This window comes from Phasianus colchicus, chromosome 12 (assembly GCF_987193195.1).
Source record: "Phasianus colchicus chromosome 12, bPhaCol1.hap1.1, whole genome shotgun sequence".
In the NCBI taxonomy this organism is placed as follows: Eukaryota; Metazoa; Chordata; class Aves; order Galliformes; family Phasianidae; genus Phasianus; species Phasianus colchicus.
Genome location: NC_143447.1, coordinates 10,467,329 through 10,490,988, shown reverse-complemented (window position 1 = coordinate 10,490,988; position 23,660 = coordinate 10,467,329). Strand labels below are relative to the sequence as shown.

Sequence of the window (23,660 nt, the reverse complement as noted above, 5' to 3'; positions counted from 1 at the left end):
ATTCAGATGTTGAGATAACACATACCTTGAACCTGGAGGACCTGAGATATATCAAATCCTTGGCTAATTCTGACAATAATCGTGCCAAGTTCAAAATCAAAGGCATCACTGCAAAAGAAGAGAATATATCCTCTTGTATCATGTATGTTACTGAGGGAAAGCTACCTTGAGCATCTGCTCAAGTGTAGTAGTCAGTGGGAGTTATTACTGCCGTGCGCTGGGCTGTTCTGGATAAAAGTGCAGGAGGTATTGTCCAAGATTAAGTATCGTTCAGTATCAACGTTCTTTCTTCATTACAGAAAAAAAAAAAAGTAAGAGTACTTTTCCTATATCCATACTGGGTATGGGAAAAGATAGGCTATTCCTTAAAATGGGTCTTTCATACAATGCTTTTTAGGAGCTAGGTTGCCAGTAGGTTATTTTTTCTCCCTGCTCTGAGGAAATAAAAAAGCTGGGGTGGGTTTTGCTGCAGCTTTGCAGGTGAATTTTGAACAAGAATCCGAGAAGACTGTTTCTAAATGACTGTTTCTGGCTAAATCCCAACCCACAGAGCTGCTGAGCCTTTGGCACACAAGAGATTTGAAGCAAGGCTCTTTGTCTGTCTCCTAGGCTTAAAAGAAGAATTCCATGATGTTCTCTTATTCCCTAAGTATGTGCATTAGGGTTGTTTTTCACTGAGCTCCTGCCTACAAAAAAAAAAGGGAAAATATAGTTCTGCAAAAGCACTGCTGACAGCAGTGCAGCTTCTTTATGTAACGTTGTCAAGCCACATAATCTCTGATTGTGCCAGATGTTTGCTAAGCAGATTTCGCTAGGTGCGTGAAGCCGTGGAGCTTTTTGAAATGAACAGAAAATTCTGTTTTAGAGCTAGCATTTGTGAACCCAGATATCGAGATATATTCTTACATTGTTTCTACTTGTCAAATTCTGTATGGAAATACTGTATTAATCCAGAATAGAGGGAGTAAAATAGGGGCGATGCTGATCTGGTACTTACTGTATAACACCCACATAGTTTTCAACTTGTGTGACAGCAGCATTTCTCCAGTCCTTCTTAAATCCAATCACCAAGGTATTTGGTTTCATTCTACCCAATCCTGAGGCCTATCAATATTAAAGCACTTCATGAGAACATACACACACACGCTCTTACTGTAAATGAGAAGTAATGGTGAAAGATAACTGAAGTAATGTAGTGGAGAAGCTTGTGACTAGATTGCATTTCATGAATGTCCTTCATGCTCATACCCATGTAAAAAGATTAGCTCTAAATCATTCCAACTATAAATGATTTTTAGATGTCAGAAATGTAGTTTTGCTAAATTAGCATTCATTTGCATTTCTTCTGACACGCTCTTATTAAAATGGTTCAATAACTTGGAATCAAGAGAGAGTTCAAGTGCTGTTTGTATGCTCATTCTAACGTAGTAGCATAAAGCTTTTATCAGATTTGGAATACCCAATAGATAGCCTGTCTTCTTTTTGAACACCTCAGAGAAGAGAAGGCATATCCTCTTAATAATATATCTTTTTTTTTTTGCCTTGAGCTTAGAAACTGTTTCTATTCTGTTTGTTATATTCTTTCCAAAGGATTATCTGTCCAAGCTAGCTGGGCATGCTTTATAGATAAAAGTACAGTTTATAAACATGAACAAATGGTTTGTCAAGATATTAGATTGTCCCCAGAACTGAGTCTGGGTACTAAAACCTGGAAAAATAAGGGCTATCAGGTCTATATTCAGGTATCCTAACTCTTACAGAAATCTAAATACTCAATGTATGGGGAACTTTCAGGAGGAGACCCACAGATACACCAGCTTATACAGTTACTCCACTTGCCAATTTTTACTGTAAGCAAAAAGAAAATAGGTAGAAATGTAGAGTCTAGGAGATTGTTTTTATGAGGGCCGCTCCAAAACTAATCCTAATCCCTCGTATTTTAGTATGTTGGCCAACAGGTGGCAGATGCAGGTGGTATGGCAGTTGAGGCTGAACCTTCCTGCTGATATTTTGGTACATGTTGCTGCTACGCAACAGATGGCAGCAGAGGGGCAGTCTGGTAAAACGGTGCTTGACATAGAAGTCATGCAGAAAAAATTGCACCCATTGAGATTTGTTATCACTTGCTGAACACTTATGGAGACCAAACAGTGGAAGAGAGCACAGTGAGGTGGTGGGTGGTATGTTTCAGCTGTGGTGCCAGTGACATGAAACACAAGCCGTGTTCTACATGGCAGTGCCCACCATGAAATGAAGAGCATCTCAATCAGCTCATCTGCGTGAATCAGCTAATGGTGGTGAGTATATTGAGAAATCGTATCTTGTAGCTGGGAATTTGCTCTCATAGTGTTACTGTGCTCTTTGTATCAGTTGTGGTTGGAAAAGAAAAAAAAAAGGAGGCATTACTTTCAGAATGACTGAAAATTAGAGTAGTACTGTTGCATTTGCATTGCTTTAAATGATTCACTGCTTGGCAAGCCAATACAGGTGTCCTTAGGATATCATAGTGATGATGAAGTTATCCTTCTGTCTGCTGGAAGGGAATAATTTGTGGCTTAAATAGTAACAGAAGGGAAAAGATCTGACTATGACTGTTCTTAGAAGCATTACAGGGATCTCCTACTGAGACAATACATAAACTGATGGTGAAATATACATGTCAAGTTCTGATAGAATGAATTTTCTCTACATTTTGTGTCAGTACCTACATATTTCAATTTTCAGATATATGAGAGAGAGAGGGAGATGGTAAATACAAAAATAGTGCCTCTGTGCTACTTTTGTTGAAACCATTTTAAGTTTAAAAATTCCAGTTAAATGGACTTTCAGTGGACTTCTGGAAGTGGTCTGCTGTATTCTTAGAATAGGAGAAAAATACTGCATGCTTGTTTGTTGTTTAAAAAGAAAAAAAAAGAATGCTTATTACACTGAGTTTTCAGTGAACACAATAACATTCTTAGATACTTAGTCTGTTGTGTAATGCCAAGCAATCAAATTGATTTGAAGTGTATCATGTGACAGCTGCACAGAGATTCATGTCGTCCTGTAGATACTTCTCTCTCTCTCTCTCTTTCTTTTTGTAGTAATCCTGTTTTGTTCATTTAGGAAACAATAAGGCAGCCTAGTCCCATAATTCCATAGCCCAGAACTATATCTTATTATGAAATAACCTGTGTTGTAAATACATGTACCCCCAGAATGTTCTCTCTGCTATATTTTCCATATATACATGGGACTCCTTAACAAGCAAAAAGAAATGCTTTCCATAAAAGGATGCTTTGATGTATCACTCTTGTGTGTGTTCTGTAAACAAAAAGCTTACTTGAAGGAGACTTTTGACTCCATCTCTGAAGCTGTCAGCTGCCACTGCTGCATAAAAGGCTTTTCTTTTGTTCTTTGTAAGCCAGGCCTGCTTTTTTGCCATGCCACTGTTCATCTCCTTAACACACAGCTTGCGTGGTCCCTGCATGATACAGTAACATATTATTAAGGATGCTTTGTATTATACATCATAGACTGATTTTGAAGGTGTTACTTTGTCTGCTGTGGGACCAAATGGAGAGAGTAAAAAAAGAAACAACATGCCATATTTATTGTACCTATCTCTGAACATTACCATGTTCTCTGAAAATTTCTTGCTGCCCTTTGCAAAGAGGGAATGGGAGATATTCCCTCTAGCACAGTATCTTAAAACATTATGCATTGCTGGCTCTGTGTCCACTTTAAGGCAAAATATGTTGGATGTTACTTTTATGGCTAAATGGTCTTGCTATGTTTGTTATGATATATACTGTAGTTTTCAACATGGTGTCTGGGTTCTCAGTCATGGCTCTTTCTGGAGCCCTGGAAGCTTCTGTGGCAGTAAGACATCTCACGAGCTTGTATTGTGCCAGAAAACTGCTTCTAAGTGCTTGGCATTCCCACTCCCAGAAATTTTATTATTTGCTTGCCATTACAGTTGTGCAGTTTGTGAAGACAGTTCACTGTGTCACAATATTATGACTAATCAAATTAAATTTACTTTATGTTACTGGAGAAATAATAGTAAAAAATGCTTACGCCAGCAAAATAAATGTACTTTTTTAATAGACTATGGTGAAATCTTAGTTCTATGTAGAAAGTACTAATTTTAGAGAAACATTAATAAATCAGAAAAGTTTCTGAAACTCAACTTTATGAAGCTGTTTAGTTTCAGGATCTTATTGGGCTTGATTCTGTACTTAGTGGATGCAGGAGTAAGGCTACAAATAATTACGATGAAAAGGATTAGAGCCATTCACTTTTTATAGATTCATTCAATTTGGAAAGAGTCACATGTAGCTCTTCTGTACCCTCTTTTCTCAAAGTGACAGCGTCAAATGAATTATTCTTATACTCATGTGGAAGAATACATTATCTTGTCTGGACTGGTTCTATTAGTTAGGTTCTGCAGCACGTTTTGGTGCCATGAGCCTTTTTTTTTTCCCCCTCAAAAGGTTGTTGTAATATTTAAAATACATCTTCTACTACGAGCCCATCTATTTTAGTTCTGTCCTAATGAGAGTCTAAGTGATCATCCTTTAAAATTCATAATTTCCTGTCTACTTATAGCTAGAAATATTCTTGGCTTCTAAGAAGATCTAAGAAAAGCATGTTTATTCTCAAAAACCAGCTTTGTTACAATTTTGGAGAAACCACTGCACAGAGATCTGAATTATATGCCAAATCCCAACACTGCACATTAGTGACAAAGCTAGAAATAGAGCTTAGTTAATCTGACTCTTTTGCTATATTCCTGACAGAACTCTGCATCCCTAATTTTATTTTATTTTTTAGCCTTACTGTATCAATTAAAAAAAAAAATATTTACTTGTAATGCTTTATTTTTTCAAACCTTTATCATTTTTTGGTCCGTCTGCTATGAACTCTGAAATGCATCTCAATGAGGCATTTACCAGCAGGCTCTGTATCAGCCGATAGCTTTCTTGTCAAGGCTTATGACAAAATTCATTCTCAGTACGAATCTTTTTCACGGTCTGCACAAAAGCCCATCAGCACCACTGGGAACATTGTGTGCCAAGTGAGAGTGGAATGTGTAATGGGGATCTGCAACACCCACTGGTGCTGAATTTTCAGATCTATATGAATTGACCTTACCGTATACACTTCACAACAGATGCACAGCCCATTGTTCTTTGTGAAAGTGTGTGTGATGTCGAGCAAAGCAGGCCTGATCATAGGAGCTCCTGTTAATGCTATGCACTGGGGTCTGTTAGGAGGGAAAAGGTTGTATTTAATTGGGAGATGTACTTAGTCTGAATAACCATTCTATTTTTCACTGGAAATCTTACCTAAAGTTTTTCACATGATCTTCCACTGTAGTTAATGCCAGCGCACTGTCTAAGGCCTTAATATAGCAAAGAGCCTGTGTAGAAGAGCCCCAGTTTACTTCTGCATATAATAAAGATAAATAATGCATGTTAAACCACGGGCTTTTCTCTGTTCTGTTACAAAGTTCAGCAGTCATTTACCTCTGAGCCAAAACAGGTTATATTCTATTGTGCTTTGTAGATACAGATCTATCATTCTTTGTGCTTCATGAGAATAGGTTTGGTTATGCAAACATGCAAATAAATCATCTCATTCTTTTAATGTAAAACATAAGCAATGTTTTTCCTCTGCTCAATAAATGTTTTCTTCTCTGTTTCATAGCGTTTGTACCCTTCTCCCATGTATAAAATGGACAGCTCTGAGTAATGCATTTGTATTTGTATGTAACTTCAGGAAGTTCAAATTAATCCATTAGGAGGCATCATCACCAGATCCAATCAGTTCTGTTCTACTCTGTGGGTCAAAAGTTGCTCTCCAGAACCAATTTTGGCATATATATCCTTTCTTCTCTATTGTACAGCCATTTGGTGGAAGGAAACAGATGAAAAACAACTTTTGAGGAATATTAGACTTTTCTGAACCGCTCAGTTGTTGGTAGGTGAGTGCTGAACGGAAGTTATTATCCTTGGAGAGCTGGAAATGATAGCTTTTGTACAGTGTATTCAGGGAATTTGACTAAACCTTAAGCTGCTACTTTGCAGCAAGGACATTGTAATAAGCTAGGAGAAGGATAGCAATCTTCAGATGCCTTTCTGACATGCTGCTTTTCACAGGTGCATTCCCTACAGCTGATGATCTTTACAGGAACGTGCCATCTCAATAGGTATGAGAGCAAGCAGAAATAGAGAAAACAGAGAAAAGGAAAACTTAGGAACTTAGGAACAGACCAGGTGCTGCTATCCCAAGATGAGCAATGAAAGTACATCTTATGTTGGGAGACTCATCTTTTTTCTTTGAATTATTTATTCTACTGAACAAGTAAATCAGATGGTTTGCGTGAAATCTGAATGTGGGTTAATTTAGTCTAGGAAATGGAAAAAAAAAAAAGACTAAGTGGTCTCATACTGATGCTGTACTACATTAGTGCAGATTCCTAAGCACTGCTCCCGTGATTAACTGAGCTACTAAGTAATCTTTTTCAGCAGTAAAATGTTCCTATTTTTCTTAATTTAGTGAGAAATTATAGGAAGGCACTGGAAAAAGATCAGTTCACAAATAATGCATCTTGTATTGTTGTCGTATAATGGGCAGCAAGTTTCTCCTTTGAATGAGAGTCCCAGATAAGACAGCTAAGAGCACAGCAAAATTCAAGCAAGCTTTTGTGGATAGATGAAGAAAAGCTACAAGTAGTAGTAAAGCAAAAGCCCAAATTAACTCTTATTAAAGATGTGGGAGTAAACTGATGCACTGGGATGTTTATACAAAGTCCCGAACCATCTTTGAAATGAGTGTTTAACAGTCAAAAGTTCACCAGGATCTTGTCTTACTCTATATTATGTAAAGTGGGATTTAATATGGTGGTCCAGGCTTTCCTCTAAAGAATGGTGTTGAAGAAAAAGGAAGGTCTATTTCTGTAAGCAGAATTAATTCTGATAAAGTCCAGTGAGGCTGCTTAGCATACACAAAATAAGTCTTGTGGCCTTACCTGGTTTCTTGTATGTTACATAAATATATAAAAAGAGTTCAATGACATAAGTGATGAGAGCTGCCCACCAGTTGATGACAAACATAACGCCACAGCACAACAGGGCTCCAAAAAGGGATATCCACATGTTATAATACCTGAATGCAGGTCTCCAACCTGTTTAAAGAGAATTGAGGGAATTGGAAGGGTAGAAGATGAATTGAGCAAATGGCAATCCACTGACTTTGTACATGCAGACCCACATACAGTTTATTTCAGGTTCTATCAGAAGGGGTGGGAGAGATACATGCATATTCTCAGGCAGTTTATCAACAGTTGCTTCCAGGTATTAACTGATGTAGATTTCTATCTCCATTGAGCACTGGAGCTTGCAAGTGTTTCACTGTAATGTTTTCTCTTATGTCCAGCTTGGCTTTGAATGGCTGTTCTTTTTATACACATTTTTGCCAAATTAAAGTTCACTGGTTCGGAACTGAAAATAGGTTTTCCTTTAACTCCAAGTAATAGGCTATTATGTCCTTTTGATGCATATGTATAGAACTTATTAATGGAAGCTAAATGCTTGCTGAGAGGAAAGTATATACTAATATTCCAAGTACATGTGTATTTTAAACTTGGAAATTGTCTGGCCTTGATGCATAAAAATAAAATAATTTGCAGTTGTCTTTAAAGAGATATTATTCCTGCTGCTTTTCAGCTGCAGTACTGAATCCTTCCCCTGCTAGCAATTAAAATGAGACAAGCAGTGAGCCTCCGTGGTTTGCAGGTCTCTGCCAGGTGTTCTGCAGAGCAGACCCTTTTGGAGAGAGGAAAAAACACTGAAGATACAAGGAGAGGCTGAGCAACCCTGTCTTGGATTGTCTTTGTAATGAGGGAATGGGAAGGTCCTGCTGTGAAGAAATTTGCTGTCCTGCAGGCTTGCAATTATAATTATCTATCACTGTGAATTGGCAGAAATTAACTGGGGGAAATGAGAAAAGAAAAAAAATGGCTGCAGTTTTGTCAGAAAATGTTAAGTAGTGGCAGAGTTGAAACAGATGCACATACACAAAGTCTGTAGAAGTAATTTTTACTCAGCTCTAAGGCCAGGTAGAGCAGATCTGCATTTGTTCAGCTGTGCAGGTAATTAGCAGAAGTGCTCATCTTTTCTGCCCTCTGAACAAATGGCACCATGCAGATCTGTAGGAAGGAAGTTGATGTAGGCATTTATGCTTCCTCTGCAGGTTTCTTCACACTGGAAATAAAAAATGTATTCCTTGCTTCTAGAATTGAATAATTGATTCATAGTAGCAGGAAATTGTCTTTCCTTTTTGCCCACAGTCGTGCTGCTCAGCTGATTGACTTTTGTCTTTAATAATGATGTTGAGGTGGATTATTCTGATGTGGTGATGCATATGCCTGTAAGCCTGTATTTTCCCTTGCTGTGCAAATGTAGAGAGTGATTCTCAAGATATTCTTGTACAGGACCTCGTTGTACTCTACCCTACAATTCTGCTACTAGCCACTGCAAAGCTATCTTGATGTTAGTTTGGGGACCTGTTCTTGTTCTTTGTGTTTTCTTCCAGTCTGTATCACTTCCATCACAGTTACTGTTCTTACAAACTTTCTTCAAATGTCACTGTAGTTTTGGCAGGAGGGCATAAAGACTCCACTTCACCTTGCTTACTTTATGTGGTCAGAGATACTGTAGGTTTTTTATCCATCTATGTTGACTGATAGTGAGGGGAAAAACACCCTAAGGAAGAGCTTTCTTGCTCCAGTGAGATCCACCAAAGCCTTTTTCATCTTACATAACTGCAGGGAACATAAGGGAAAGAGCCATTATTTTTGTCTTTTGGAGATAAATAAAATGTCATCATATTCAATGGGAGCAGTAAAACCTCAGATCACATAGCTTAGATGTTTTACAGGTACTGCAGCTTTCTCTGACACGCACTCAAAAGCTTGGAGAGATGAGTTTGTGAAGCCCACCCTTAAATCATCGGTGAATGCCAACTCACCTGGAGATTTTGCGTATGAGGCATGAAAGCAGGAGAAATTAATCAAAGCATATGAAGCCAGGAAGAAATTGGAGATGATGGGAGCAATGGTGTTCAGCTGAGCTGCAAGACACAATTCAGACATAGGTACTGGTTTCCTAAGTTGTGTATAGCTTTTTCCTGATAATACATTAAATCTGTATACTGTCTGGATTTGTTGTCCAGAGAGAGTTCCAGTATTTTTCTGTGGAACTAATTTAAGGTCACCTTGATATACTTCATTTCATACCAATGTGTCTGTTCGTTTATATAATCTATACACTGTGCAAGGTTACACTTGACACTCTGATTCTACAGATTGCCTCTTAATGATGTGGAGCTGATGTAAGTTTCAGAACTTCGAATATGTAATTTAGAGGACAGATGTGATCCTAAAAAGGCTACTATTGATTTGAAGTTAAAATGTATTGTTTTGCTTTTTAAATGGCAGGCTGAATTCACCTAACTACACTTTCCGTTTATTGACAGTGCCACATAATTTGAAATTGAAGCTCTGGAGAAACCAATTTTAAAATTTCAACACCTCCAAATGTACTGCTAATAGTGATAGCACACTCAATACAGTAGCTGGGATTTTCTGATGCCAGTGCTAGTAATTTGAGCTGTGTTTTTGAGCTAATTACGGAGACGGCTTGGCAGAGCAGGCCTCCTAATTACGTCAAAATTATTTCACTTCTATATGCAGTATAAACTGGAAATATATTTTCAAAGTTTGCCATGTTTGACATAGTTTGGGTGTGTTAACTTGGTTGGAATCTTTTCTAACTACAGCTAATCATTGTATTAAAATATTAGTTTATAGAATTTCAAAACATCAGATTGTTGCATTTATGTAACTGTATACAAACCAATCAAAATGAATGCCATAGCAATCACAAAAGTGAGTACATATCCTCTGATTGGCTCGTTGTTTTTTCCATATCCTTTGGCAAAGAAGTGGAGTCCTTTGTAGACATTGTCCTTGCAAAGAGCCTGGTGGACAAATCAGAACTTAATTCTGCTAAGCAGCACATTCTTGCATCAGAAGAAATTCTCTGTGAGTGACAGCTTACTAGACTTTAGCTAAACAAAAATTTAATCTTAGTAGTTCAAATATATCTACTGCTATGGCATATAAACATTCAAATAAGGTGATAAGCCAATACCTTGCTAAATTATAGTATCAAAACAAAATCACAGACTGTTAAAACACTTATTCAGTGCTTTAAAGAGACATTATTAGAGTATCTAAACAGAGTTTAAGTTGATGGGAACTGAGCAGAAATCAGATCTGTGCAAGTTATCTGTCTGTCCCATGCCCTCCATTGCCATTCTGTGTTGCGTTGCTGCTTCCAACAGCTTGTGGACAGCGTGTCTTAGCACACCTGCCAGCACAGGAATGAGAGCTTCTGTAGATTCCTGGCATTTCTGAGGTACAGGCTGGCTTTCTGTCAGGAGGTAGTGGTCCAGAAAGTAGCCTTGAAGTTAACAAAACAAACACGTGTGCATCCCTCTCTCCTGCCACCAAGCTGAGCTCTGACCAAAGGCACACTGCAATCCTAAATGCCCACGTCTGTAGGAAGGTGATAAGACCTGCCTATTTCTGTAGAAATACATATGTCAGCATTATTCGAATACCTATTGCATTTGGCACGTAGAGTTCAGCTAAATTGTTCATTTTTGAAGTAAAATAGAGTATAAAGAAGTGGATACTTGGATTTCTACCTGAAAAACTTTAGGTGCGCTGACCAGAGATGCCAGAGCCGATGACAGAGTAGCAGAAAAGATGCCAGCTGTGATGAGAGGACCAAAGCCAGACACCATACTCATCACCTGTAGAAAAAGAAAGAAAGGAAAAAAAAATAGCCAGGCTTGCATTTGAATATATTTTTTTGATCACAGATCTGTTTAAATAGTATGTTGTGTGTCTCAGCTTTCAGTAGTCCTAAATTCAATATACTACAAAGCTGCTGTGAGGTATGGAAATAGTACTATTCATTTTTTAGTGGAAATCAACTGAGCCACAGCCAAATGTGAATACAAACCTGCAGCTGTGTGCAAGGGCACATGAGTATTCTCTGAGATTTTCTTACCTCCTTCACTAACTTATTGCCCTAAGTAAAGGCCTCTGCTTGACAGGTAAACACTTGTAGCAAGAAGGGAAAGTGGAAGCAGCAGGAAAGAACCCTGAAGTACTTAATGTGGTCAAAGGGATTTGTGTTTGTTTGGGTTTTAATATGATTTAACACAGCTAAAAAAGGGAGAGAATGTGCATCTGTGCTGGTACAATAGCAGTTCTGCAGACAGCAGTGGTGGGTACTCTCAGGCCTCTCTTTCCTGGGGCCTTTCCTGGCCTTCACCACCATTAAACCAAAAGGGCTGTTAAGTTCAGAAGCAGCAGAGAAGGAAGTAAAAAGATGAAGCAGATGGATGTGATTGCCTGATACTTTTGGTGTGTTAGAAGCACTCCAGGAAAGAGAACAGTTAATTCTAGAGATTTGTCAACTGAAAATATAGCTTTTCTGACATCAGTCTGGAAAGGATAAATGCAATAAATGAAATTCTGTTCATGCTTTTGGTGAGGTCCTTTTTTGAAGGGTTCCCCTGAGTTTGAGCAGTTGAACTCAGGTAGAAATGATTATGGAAGGAAAGCAGTCTGCAATACAGATAGCATATCCCCTTAAAGGTTTTTACCCAGCCCTGTCATTTAGCAGAAGCAGCTGGGGAAAAAAAGCAAGTGACTTTCAAAGCTCCAAATGGCTAGTTGAAAAGCAAGTGCAGGTAGGCGGTGAGCTCCTCTGGTGGCTGTGAAGCAGAGGGGCTGCACAGACATCTGGGAGCCATGGTTGTGGTCCTGCAGAACTGCTTTACTTTGATCCTTTGCCTAAGCTTTGTTTCGAAGAATAGAAATGGCACTCTGTCTGGCCTAGGAGAAAGATCTCGTTACTTTTCACTTGATTTTTCACTTGACTATTTCAGATACTTTTTTTGAAGAAGTCTGATCTTTGGCTTTTGTATTGTGGATTAAACCTTTAAGAGCAGCCACAGCACCCCTGAGGTGAAACCATATCCATGTGTTAAGAAAAGTGAGATGAACTGCTTATCTGGCAGGAGTTTCAGATGTCTCTGTTAAGTCTAGGCTTCGAGTTTGAAGGTGTTGGAGGATATACTCCTGCATAGTACTTGTTGAAAGAGGAGGTTAGGATGTAACCAGAGTACTGGGAAGACTAGTGGCGTCAGATAGCTTCCATGAAGCTAACATGAAATGCACAGACTTTTCACTTTACTCCTATATTTTTTGATTTTTCTAGATAAAAGTGAATTTCCTATTGCTGTCACTTGTCAGTAAATAGTATCCTTGCATGTTTGTACTAAAGTATTTGTACATCACTTATGGTCTGTATGTTATTAAAACCTGAAAATTATTCATCAGCCCATAATCACATGGCTGACTTCTGCATCTGGAAAAATCATAGCCTAGGTTGCAGGCAGATGATCCATTGCAGCTCATTCCAGGTGTAACTGTATCATTGATGTTCCCAGTAGCATCTCGTACAACACAGGAGGCTGTGGAAAGAAGAATATACTATTACTTTCCTTTCTTGTGACAACAGAATAATGTTCTTGCCATGCTGTGATTATTGGTCTACATACATTTTGTTCAATCTCTACTTTAGCATCATCTCAAAAAGTAATGTTTTGCGTTAGGCCCAATTTACTTCCCTGTATTATAGATTTTCATGTTATTTGTAGGCAGCTATTTTCTTCTGTTACTTTTAAAATAATAATCCAGTTGACTAAAGAAGGCACGCATTTATCTAAGAATAGAGAACCAGATGCTCTGGAGATCAACAATATATTAACTAAGAAGTATATTGTCAGTCTGAGGCCACTTTTCCAGGAGTCAGTATGCAAAGATACCATTGCAGTGAGGATCTTAGGTCTAGGCATATTTCTTCTGGTTTATCAAGGGCACACAATTGCTTTGGAGCCCCAGATCCTTAGCTATTTAAATTGTCACAGCCCTACAGATACTAATACAGCAAGAAAAACTTCTAACAGGAGTATATTGTCTATGTTCTCTGAGTTTAATAAGGGCATATTTATGCTGTCTTTTTTTGTTTGCTACCAGAAATGGAAAAAAAAAAAAAAAACAACAATCTGATAACTACATCTGTAGCAGACAAAATGTGAGTTTACGTGACATTTTCAAATATGTCCAATGTTGAGAATCCCAAAGTAAACATTATCTCCTTAGAAAATAGGTAAGGAAATAGGAAAAAGTATTGCGCTGAAAGTAGATAGCTCTGATGCTATTGCTTACGAAAACAGAACAATGTAGTAATGCAGGTTTATAGTAGAAAGTGAAGAATGACTGTTTCAACTGTAGTTGCAGATGAAATTTAGGTCTAAATGTAACATCTGAGCAGAAACTTGACTTGGGTATTCTGCCTTTTTGCATAAAGTACAAAAAAGGGAGTCCCTGCAGGGCTTTCATACAGTGCTGAGGCAATTGCTCACAAGGAAGAGCATCATTTACAACACTCTTTATTACATTACTGTTTAAGTAGAAGAAAAGTTTTTATTTCTTGAACAGAGATTTACTGTGTTTTTGTAATGAGAATGTAATTGTATATTCTTCCAACACCAACTCATGGCTGCAGTACAGGCCCCATTTTTATACCTGTGTGCTTTTTTGTTACCTCACACTGTAGAGCAGTTAATGACATAGCACATCTTCATGAAGAGATACAGTTGGTTTTCATGTTGACACACAACAGATAAAACAAGCATGTTGCCACATCACTTGTGAGTGCTCATTAAGACTAAGGAGAACAAGTAGAAGCCATGTGAAACCTCAATATGAAGGAAAAATGAAGATGAGCAAATTGATCTGAGGTTCCTTGAATCCTTACTGCACTCATGGATGCTACCAGATAGTTGTCTTTGACACTGAATCAAATGTAAAAGCAATCAAATTACATGAAAATCCATCTTCTATGTGAATTCAAACAGGACAAATGCCACCCAGCTTCTGAAACAGAGATTTTTGTTTCTGCTAATTATTTCTTTTTATTCACTGTTTTTACATGCAATAAAATCAAAGCAACTACCTCTACATAATAAATACACAGGATTGAAAACTGTTGAGGTTAATCACTCCTTTGTATACCAGGCTTTCAAATTTATAAATTAAGACATGAAAGAGAGGTTCTTTGCTTACCTGCACATACTGCAACGCCTATGTAAGCAACTGTTGTTATCAGAATGGCCAGCATTGTTCCTTTGGGTATTGCACCCTGCGGATCCTTAAAATAAAACAGTGATCCAAAAAACACTGAGTTCACATGCTGCACTCTGTATACTAGTGAGTCCTATCACACTGTGATATGGAGAAGGTAGATTTTTATCACTTAGAACTGTGCCCATATCTCCTGTCCCTGTGCATGCATAGCCATGAAACGGTTGTTGGTGCTCCTACCCTCAGCATAGTGTAGGATATTCTGCAGGAATGGGGCTAACTCTGCATTTCTGAGTGCTCTGGACTCCCCCTACATTGCAGTGGGCTTTATTTTAATGTCTTAATGGTGAAATGGAACATAGTTGCCGAACTAATCAAGTTGCTTGATTCAGTGAGTCCAGATGATGTTAATTTCCAGGCCATGAGACTATTCCATTCAACATGATGCCTTTTTCTCTGGCAGCAGGACATAGTTGTACAGGCAGCCACTTTAGGATGTGATTACAGCTCACGTTCCTATAAAAGCTTGGCACTAAACCTTCTGCGCCTTCATAAAGATCAGGCTTTTGGTGTAAGCAATTGCTTAAGCAAGTATAATGCAGTTCTGCATTAATGCAGTTTATGAAGTTGCCTTGACACTTGTGTGCATGGGAAGACGAGACTGTTTTTGGTTCATCAGCATGATAGTTGCGTGTAAGTTACTCGGAGCAGAATACAGTACTTCTGTGATTAGCAGCTAGTAATTGTTAGTACTTATGCCTTGACAACAAACTGCTGCTTTTCGCTGTTCTGACTTTGAGTTTAGAAATTTAATAAGGTGGGAGTATAATGTTTATAAACTAGTTCACGAGAATTTTGACTTCATTCATGCTGTTGTGAATCCAATGATCTGCATTATAATTTAATGTGTGTTTGTTTATGCTAGAAAGCACTTGGTGAATTGTCTTCTTAAGGTTCTTCAGTGAGGTTTTTTTAGTTGCAGATGCCTGGAATACATTTCAAGCCATAAGTTGTTGTGCTGTTTTAACAACTATGCTCATTGAATGAAAAAAATATATAATTTGGTGAGTTGTGTGAAATGGGGATGAATGACTTAACTGCATTTAACAATTAACATAATTCTAATGAGGTAAGGATTTATTGAACTGAAAAAGAACTTCAAAGTCATTTCAACTCTGTAAGACCTTTAGCCCTTTAAATCGTGGTAGCTTTAATATGTACAGTTTTGGTGAGTTTGTCATGGGTCACTGTTTTTGCCAAGTCTTATGTTGCAGTCTTAAACACCTCAACCTTAAATCTTAGGGTTTGAGATTCTTACTCCTTTACAACTTTTAAATTAGATTAGCAATGAAACATATTTAATATGTTGCTAGCATTTTAATATCTGCTCCCAAGCCCTTTGCAGTCCCTAGGAAGACAGACTCTTTCTGTGAGTAGGCTTTGAACTAGCTCACCACTTGAATGTGTAGCGTCTACAGAAGCAACTCCATAGCTGTTTACAAGAAATCTGGTTTGACAATTTTACATTTAAAATAATTCTTAGCTTGTCCTTTAGATTTCTGGAGAGGGTGGTTAATTTAATTAGACCTGTCTAATGCATCTAAATATGCTCAGTGGGGAATCTACAGCCTGGAGGAGGTGGTCATAGACCTCTACCTACTGCCAGATTGGAACAACTGCAGGGAGCCAACAGGAAAGTTGGTTCCTTTGGTCTGTTCAAACTCTTTCAAACAGCTTATGAAAGAAATGCTGCTACTTTGGGAGTTTACTATAGATAGAGAGCACCATATACGGCAAAATAATTATTTTTGTTTGTTAAAAAGATGGAGACTGTGAAGCTGATTCAGTCTCAGTGGGCAGAAGTACAATGATTTGCTTTGTTTTCTTTTTAATTAAAAATGGAATCTCATAAACATCATTATTAGTGGCTCCAATTCCACCTATTTCTCTTTGTGCTTGGCTTCAAAAGCAGTCCTCTGGAAACTAAGGGAATGAGGCATGCAATCAGTATAAGGGAGGGAAACAAATCTGTCTGTCAGGGATGGTAGGATCCTGATGAACTTGTGACTGCTATGCCAATACAGATATAATAGATGTTTGATTGAATCCTTAAGGTATCAGGGACAATGGGTCTATATGATAAAGCCATCACTGGGTATGCTGGAGGAAGCTAGGTTTGAGTTGTGTCTTTTTGGTGACTTTTTAGTGTTTTGGTTTACTTGCTTGTTTTTTTGTGGATTTTTAAAAATTATTTTATTTTATTTTATTTTAAACACTAGATTCCAAAACTTGAGTCATGGATACCCACCCTGGTGTATTTCTAGTTTATTGTAATGCTACGAAGTATTGCATTGCTGTATATTTACTAGAGAAGTTTTACAAAATGCTTTGCTGAGCTTGAAAATGAAAAATTTGTTCATTTTTGTATTTGGCTGTAAACACTTTGCATTATACTCACTGTGCACAGTTATGAAAACTAGAGAGAACTCAAAGTTATAATTAATATCTTGTCTCTGACTTACCAGTTTGTTTAGATACTGGAAGTACCATCTTATACAACTGCTTTATTGCAAGAGGAGAGTGAGAGCTTGACAGAACAGCCACAGCAAGACATTTAGGTGCCCCTGGACCTCCTTTCCCTTTCTCCTCAGACTCCTTTCTTCTGTCACAGCTGTAAGCCTGCATCTTTTCCTTTGAGCAGCCATAGTGACAAGGGACTGGGACATATTTGCTTTCAATAAATGCTCTGTTTATTCTGCTATGACCCTGAATAGAAAAAGCTGGTCTCCCCTGATTCTTGTGAGTACAAACACAAGCTTTACAGGTGTGTTTTTTGGGATGATGTTATAGATTTCGCAAAAATGCACCAGGAGATGCACACAATTTCTCTGTGTAATGTTCTGCAAATGGCCCATTAATGCTACATTTCTGCAGCTTATGGAAATATGCTTTTAAATTATATAGAAACCCAAGTCGGAATGCAATAATTTGTGTAAATACTCATAATGCATTAGAAAAGAAAATGTGAACTGGTATTTTAAATAACATAGCAGATATTTAAAAGAGAGTTTTGCTTCCCAAAATCAGGCATGATTTAAAACTGAATACAGTGCTGATTCATAATTAGTTTTCTTGTTCTGTTTTCAGCCCACAGCTAGTATTATGAAATTAATGAAATACGTACTTTCAGATCTCCTGAGATGTTGGCTCCCGCGAGAATGCCAGTGGCAGCTGGGAAAAAGATGGCAAACACTGAGAAAAATCCTTCTCCACTTCTGAAATCTGGTCCAAAGTTTTCTGCAAATATTGATGCTGCAAATACAGGTGAAAATGAAAGAAGCTGATGGGATTTGATTCCAAAGTTACTTAATGAAGGGGGTGAATAATCTAGTCTTTCACGTCTGCACATTTGGGTTTGAATCTGTCTCATATCATGGCAAAACGAATTTGATTTCCTCAGTCTGATCCCCAGTAGGATGTGCTTGTCTGCGTCTCAGAGCTGCAGCTCCACATTGAAGTGACAGCAGTGTCACTACAGCACTTGCACTTAGCTCTGTGTAAAGGTTTGTGCTCTGCTGATATATATGTGACTCAAACTGCAGCTAACTTTGCTGTCAGCTTCAGCAGCAGAGAGACAGACTCAAAATTGAAGGTGAAATAAATTCCCTTGGTTTGCAAGCCTATTTAAACTTGGGCTAAAGATCCTGATCTTGTGACCTTTTTCAGTAGAATCCTCAACTCAGTATGCAGCCACAAAGAATGAAGTTACTGTTCTATGATAGACAAGCAGTACTTGCCTTGGTAATTAAAAAAGCCTTTTGCCTTCTTTTCGTTGTTGGTAGGAATAACTGTCCCAATAAAGAAGTTTGCAATGGCAATAAGGAGAACAATTAGAAGAATAACTTGGGCCTGTTAATAGAAACAAAGATTTCCCCAATGATTTTAATTTACATTGACAATGGAGATGGCTAAATATAAGTGATTAAGTGCTGTTTGTGTTCTCTATGACAGATTACAAATTTTTATAGACCTAGAAAACCCCAGGAATCGAGACAGCTGAAGAAAACAAACTGCTATCAGCTAATTACAACAGCATATAGTTTTTACTAACAGTGTTTATAAAGTAGTTGTAATTTAATTAACATTTTTTCTTTAAAGGAAAAAGGAAAATGAAAAAGTTAATGCATAAATATCATGTATGAGACGTTTTTATATTGTTATATAAATTGTTTAGTTGCAGTGAGTGGTCACTTGAAGTGTTATAATATGTAATTCGTTTTCTGATCTCTTTTACAAGCAGTTCTAAGCTTTTGTCACAGCAAAATATGAAAAGAGGAGTCCTATTCTAGAACTGATTCCTACATTCTGAGGTATTTCCATTTGTATTTCCATTTTTAATTTTTTTAATTTAAGGTAAAGGAATAGCAGAAATCATCAGAGATTATGGAATGGACAGAAAATGGAGCTTTCCTGCTAGGCAGAGCTTCAGAGGGTACAATGACAAAAAAATATTGCTTTTAACTGCTACTTATTCTGTCAAGCTTCTTCAAAAATAAGGACAAAAGGGATGCTTACTCAAGGCTTTAAATAATGCCCATGGATTATGAAAATCAATATAAACATGCAGTCTATGGAACATAACTTTCCTTTTTCCCTCTTAAATGAATGTTCAAGGAAGAGCATAGAGTAGTAGTGTTTTCATTGACTGTAATGATTAAACTGCTTTGCTTTTAGAAAGGTTAGGTGTCCCACCTGTTGTACAGCATTCCTCACGTGTTAACCCTGCACAGTATTCTAATATATTCTTTGCTTGTATTTTGTTTTAAAGCTTTACCTTTGCTTCCCATTCCATGCCAGCTACAGAGATGCCAAGAAGACATACAACAGTTATGGTACCTATTATTCTGATATCATTGGACTCATCTACCATTATTGAATCACTCTCCTGAAAAGAGTAAGAAATACAGTTAAAACCAGCCTTTCTCAATCAAACTGGTGGGGTTAGGTAACAAGGTGAAATAAAAGGAAATGAGTTGTCATAGTTTAATTAGTTTCAACACTTTGTGAGACAAAGTATTCATATTTCATGCTCCAGCCTGCACTTAGCTGGGGTTATTTGGGTATCTAGTTGGATGGATATCTATTTCCTTTCCTGATTTTTGAGGCTCTTGTTGTGAAATCATTAGCATATTCATAAGACAGAAATAATGGAGAAGCACTCTGTCACAGACAGACCAGCATCTTTCTTGTTAAAGACATCGCTTAAAGTACAGCTAAAAAGTATCACAATTTAAACAAATACTAAAAAAAAAAAAAAAAGCCCAGCTTAACAATATACATGAAACATCATATTTACCTTAAGAAGTTCTACGACTGTTTCAGCAAATCCAACTACATACATAGCAACTGCCACAGCATTTGCAAAAGCAAAGATAAGTCCTATAGATCCACCAAACTCTGGACCTAGACTTCTTGAGATAAGATAATATGCGCCACCTGCAGGCAGAAATTGTGCTCAGTGTTTGCTTAATTTTCTCACATAATACCACAGGAATCTCTACTTTAAACCTAACAAACATAATAAAGATTAGTAGAGGACACTGAAAAACAAGATATGTGCTTTGTACCAGCTCCGCCTTCAGACTATTCTGAATGCCCTTCCACTGCAGTAATCCTTCAGGACATGGTAGTTTGCAAAACTAGATCTTCAAACAATTTTTCATGATACATAATATACATAGGTTGCTCTGAAAGTAATGCCTCTTATTTATTTCCATTTATTTATTTCCATGGAGACTACAACAAATACAAAGAGTGCAATAACACTGTTTGATATAGCAAATTCTCAGCTACAGAACACTATTTTTGGACGTAGTCATCACCATTAGGTATGCATTTTCACCAGTGATGAACGAGAGTGCATGCTCTTGTTCATCAATAAAAATTGCACCAGTGCAGGTGACCCACTGTTTCACAGGTGCTATGATGACATCACTGCTGAAATCTACAGCCCACCACTTCACTGTGCTCACTTCCAGTGTTTAGGCTCAATAAATGTTCATTAAGCACTGATGAATTTTAATGAGTGCAATTTTTTCCATGTGGAGGAATTAAATTCCACACCTTTCCTTCATATGCATTTCCATGTCAGGCACCGTTTTGTCAGACTGCCCCTCTGCTGCCATCTGTTGCACAGCACCAACATGTAATGGAATATTGGTCAGAAGGTTTATCCTCTACTGTCATACACCAACATCTGCCTCTGACACTGTGGGCCAATATATTAAAATACAATGCATTACTTTTAGAGCAGCCCTCTACAGAGTGGAGGAAACTTCACCTCAGGATAAGTTCTACCTTGTTAGATCCATCCCAATTTAGCGTGTATAATCTTATGCTGTGATACATTTTTAAAGCTCCCACAGCGGAATGCAATGAGTCATTAATCCTTTTTTGTGTGTCACCGTAAATAGAACATATTACTTTGCCAGTTAATTATTTCATCCTCTCTCACTTAATATTTTTTTGCCAAGAAATATTTAAGATAAATGTTTTAAATTACTGTTGTTCCACTGAGAGAGATCATCCCAAATATATTTATTTATTCTTATTTTGCTTATAACATACTTATCTTAATTCTCACTTTTTTTCTAATTCAAATCTGTAGAATTCTGTATTTTTCATGAAATGATTTTCACTTACCTCCTCTTACTACTCCATTAGTGCAAATGGCAGACATGGAGATACCTGTTAAAGTTGTTACTACTACGCTCAGAGCAATAACTATGATTCCAAGACCTGAAAGATTCGAAAAAGAGAGTATATTCAAGTGTATTCAAATACCTGTTCTGCTTAAATGATGTAGTAAGAACTTGCTGTTTTCCACAGAGGTTAGCATGGACTGGTTATAACTTTAAGGCTCTGAAATGTACTGAAACATTTTTTGATAAAATATCTGATGTGTGCTTTACTTTTCCAGTGAAAATATTTGCTCATCTTCTAAGGAAGTGGCTGAAATGTAAGAGGTATTATAAAGAATTATACTGGAAGGAATTAAATTGAAGATATCCACCGATCTGCATCAGACAAAAATGAGAGGAAGAATGCCTCGTGTTTGTTTTGTCCAAGGATGTCCAACCTGAAAGGCTCTGAATAAGAAAGACCTGCTGAAAGGTAAGAATGAAAAAATTGCAAATCCAGATGCCACTCCTCACTCTGCATTTGGCAGGAACATCTGAAATGTACTTCAGAGACTGAACTGAAATGTGGAATTTATGAAAAGTGACAACTCAAACATGCAGTTAATTGTGATTAGAGTTGTCTAGAATTGTTACCTCCGGGTCCTGTAGATCCATCGTTTGGTTTATCATCCCTCTGGTTTGCATCATATGAAAAATAATACATAAAGATCTTTTGGAGCTTGAAAGCATTAGTAACCCTAAAGATTTTACCTCCACGGACAAACCCATTAGTTGCTATTGCAGAAGTTGACAACCCAGTAATTGAGGTTACCATCGTGGCGAGGAGAATTATGATTACTCCAAGACCTGTCAGTAATAAGAAGATAAAATAGTTTACTCATGTTCCATGATTCCTACAAATCATTCGCTCTGGAATTTTCAAGCCAGAATCAGAGCAATAAACGGAAAGTTGGTTTGTTGACCATTTGGAATTTGCAGAATGCTTCCAAGAAGCCCATGTACCAGCAGTAAATTATTCCCATCAGTCTCTGAGCAGTGATGATTTCTGATAGGAGTACCCTAGCCAGGAGCCCCTTTATGATTTTATATTTTTCTTCAACAGTCGAGTGAAAAGAGCAAACGAGTATTCCTTGGTTTGAATGCTTCTATGTATCTTTAATATACATCCTGGCTCTTCAGGAGAAGAGATTAACCAGATTTCTTGTAAGAATGTTTCTGTCTTTCATCAGTTAGTTAAATATTAAATTTGAGACAGACTGACTGTATCGTTTCAGAATGAGCCGGGACAAGGAATCTATCAGGTAGGGAAACAAGACCTGAGTATGATCCTTCAACATCCTTATTTGCTAGGCTGTCAAGTGCTGTGCTAACCCACTCTCTTTCCATCTCCTTCTTTCCCCGCAAAAAGCAATTTTACTGTAACACAAGATCAAGATTCAAAAGTGGAAATGTTTCTTTCTAGATGTCATTCACTTTAACAAGTAGCCTGTAATGGATAATCTTCAATAATTTAGCATCCTTTTTTAGCTGACATCAGAAAATTATATAATTAAATGGAAACAGTTTAACATCTGAAGATCAATATTACTGACAAGTGAACTCAATTTCAGTAAGACTTTGAAATTTGAGTATGTTTCCAGTCTTCAGCCATATAGTCAAATATATGTTAACTTTGTGAAACTGTGCTAGGTGTCTAGTTTGCTTTAGATTCCTAGAAACGTCAGTTGGAAGTGACTTCTGAAGGTGTAGAGTTCAGCCTCTCAGCCAGAGCTGATCTATCACCAACACTGAATTAACTCAGTGATAGCTTTGGATCCCCAAAACCTCCATGGATAAAGATCCCCCAGACTCTTTGGAGTTACGTGTTATAGTGCTAGACGACCCGCCCATGGAGAAAATTTGTCTTTATGTCCTGTTTAGACCTCCTGAACAACAATTATGGCCTCTGCTTTTGCTACACTTTTTGGAAATATGGAGAACAGTTTGGGTCTGTATTTGAAGAGTACTTTCTTCTTTCAAGTCTGATGAAGAAATAAGATACTTTCTCTCAAATTTATTGCTTATATTCCCAATTGCAGCTACGAGAGAAGAAAAAAATTGAAACAATTATCATCTGGAGAAAAACTAGGAACTGAATCAGTTCTTAGTTTTATCTGAACTTACCAACACTTATGCAGTAGCTCTCTTGTTTCTGTAAAGTACGGAGGTCTTCAGTGTGGAACTGAAGATAATATATTGCCTACAGCAGTATTTATTGACCAGGGCTCCTCCAAATTGCAACTTTGATCCTTCAACTGACTTTTAGCTAGAACTACAAATATACTGATTCATCTGCTGTATTTCTACTTCCTGATTTCTAGATCAGATTACTAACTTCTGTTCATATTGTATGGTTATATACATTCAGCCTGTGAATGAATGTTTTTTGCTGCTTAAATCACAGGCTTATTATCACAATCCTTTGAAAACAACGTAACACAGGGAGATAAATGTTTTATAGCACAACATAGAATATATAAAGTGATTTGAGCCTCTAATAAATCACTTTTACTCTATTGATTTCTGAACCATTTTATAACAAGTCATACACTTATTTTGTATGTAGTTCACATTAAAAAAAAAGTAATAATCCAAATGGGCATTTCTTTTGGTCAGCTACCACCACATGTTGCATAGAAGGATCT

The 23,660-nt window shown here is 37.4% G+C and overlaps 1 protein-coding gene and 1 long non-coding RNA gene across 16 annotated transcripts in view; one reads left to right on the top strand and one right to left on the bottom strand.

Moving 5' to 3' along the window:
- Positions 1-23,660, top strand: part of LOC116225309 (uncharacterized) — a 61,835-nt gene that overhangs the window by 18,847 nt on the left and 19,328 nt on the right. For 10 of the 14 annotated variants that reach the window (XR_016470381.1, XR_016470371.1, XR_016470376.1 and 7 more), the window contains 5 exons: positions 16,801-16,948; positions 17,466-17,599; positions 18,576-18,645; positions 19,104-19,229; positions 21,255-21,448. This is a non-coding gene — a long non-coding RNA (uncharacterized LOC116225309). Of the gene's footprint in view, positions 1-8,925; positions 9,142-16,800; positions 16,949-17,465; positions 17,600-18,572; positions 18,646-19,103; positions 19,230-21,254; positions 21,449-23,660 lie in introns of all 14 variants that reach the window. The other 4 variants (XR_016470375.1, XR_016470372.1, XR_016470379.1 and 1 more) reach the window with 3 other exon arrangements.
- Positions 1-23,660, bottom strand: part of SLC12A1 (solute carrier family 12 member 1) — a 45,579-nt gene that overhangs the window by 12,655 nt on the left and 9,264 nt on the right. The window contains exons 4-20 of one of the 2 annotated variants that reach the window (XM_090148911.1): positions 21,727-21,822; positions 20,978-21,073; positions 19,632-19,771; positions 19,110-19,220; positions 18,073-18,184; positions 17,460-17,587; positions 14,258-14,342; positions 12,449-12,600; positions 10,759-10,866; positions 9,903-10,026; positions 9,016-9,117; positions 7,016-7,171; positions 5,331-5,430; positions 5,137-5,248; positions 3,323-3,463; positions 998-1,104; positions 26-108 (exon numbers count right to left, since the gene is read on the bottom strand). In XM_090148911.1, coding sequence (XP_090005037.1) covers positions 26-108; positions 998-1,104; positions 3,323-3,463; positions 5,137-5,248; positions 5,331-5,430; positions 7,016-7,171; positions 9,016-9,117; positions 9,903-10,026; positions 10,759-10,866; positions 12,449-12,600; positions 14,258-14,342; positions 17,460-17,587; positions 18,073-18,184; positions 19,110-19,220; positions 19,632-19,771; positions 20,978-21,073; positions 21,727-21,822 — 1,953 coding nt within the window. The remainder of the gene's footprint in view (positions 1-25; positions 109-997; positions 1,105-3,322; positions 3,464-5,136; positions 5,249-5,330; positions 5,431-7,015; positions 7,172-9,015; positions 9,118-9,902; positions 10,027-10,758; positions 10,867-12,448; positions 12,601-14,257; positions 14,343-17,459; positions 17,588-18,072; positions 18,185-19,109; positions 19,221-19,631; positions 19,772-20,977; positions 21,074-21,726; positions 21,823-23,660) is intronic. The other variant, XM_031587625.2, reaches the window with a different exon arrangement.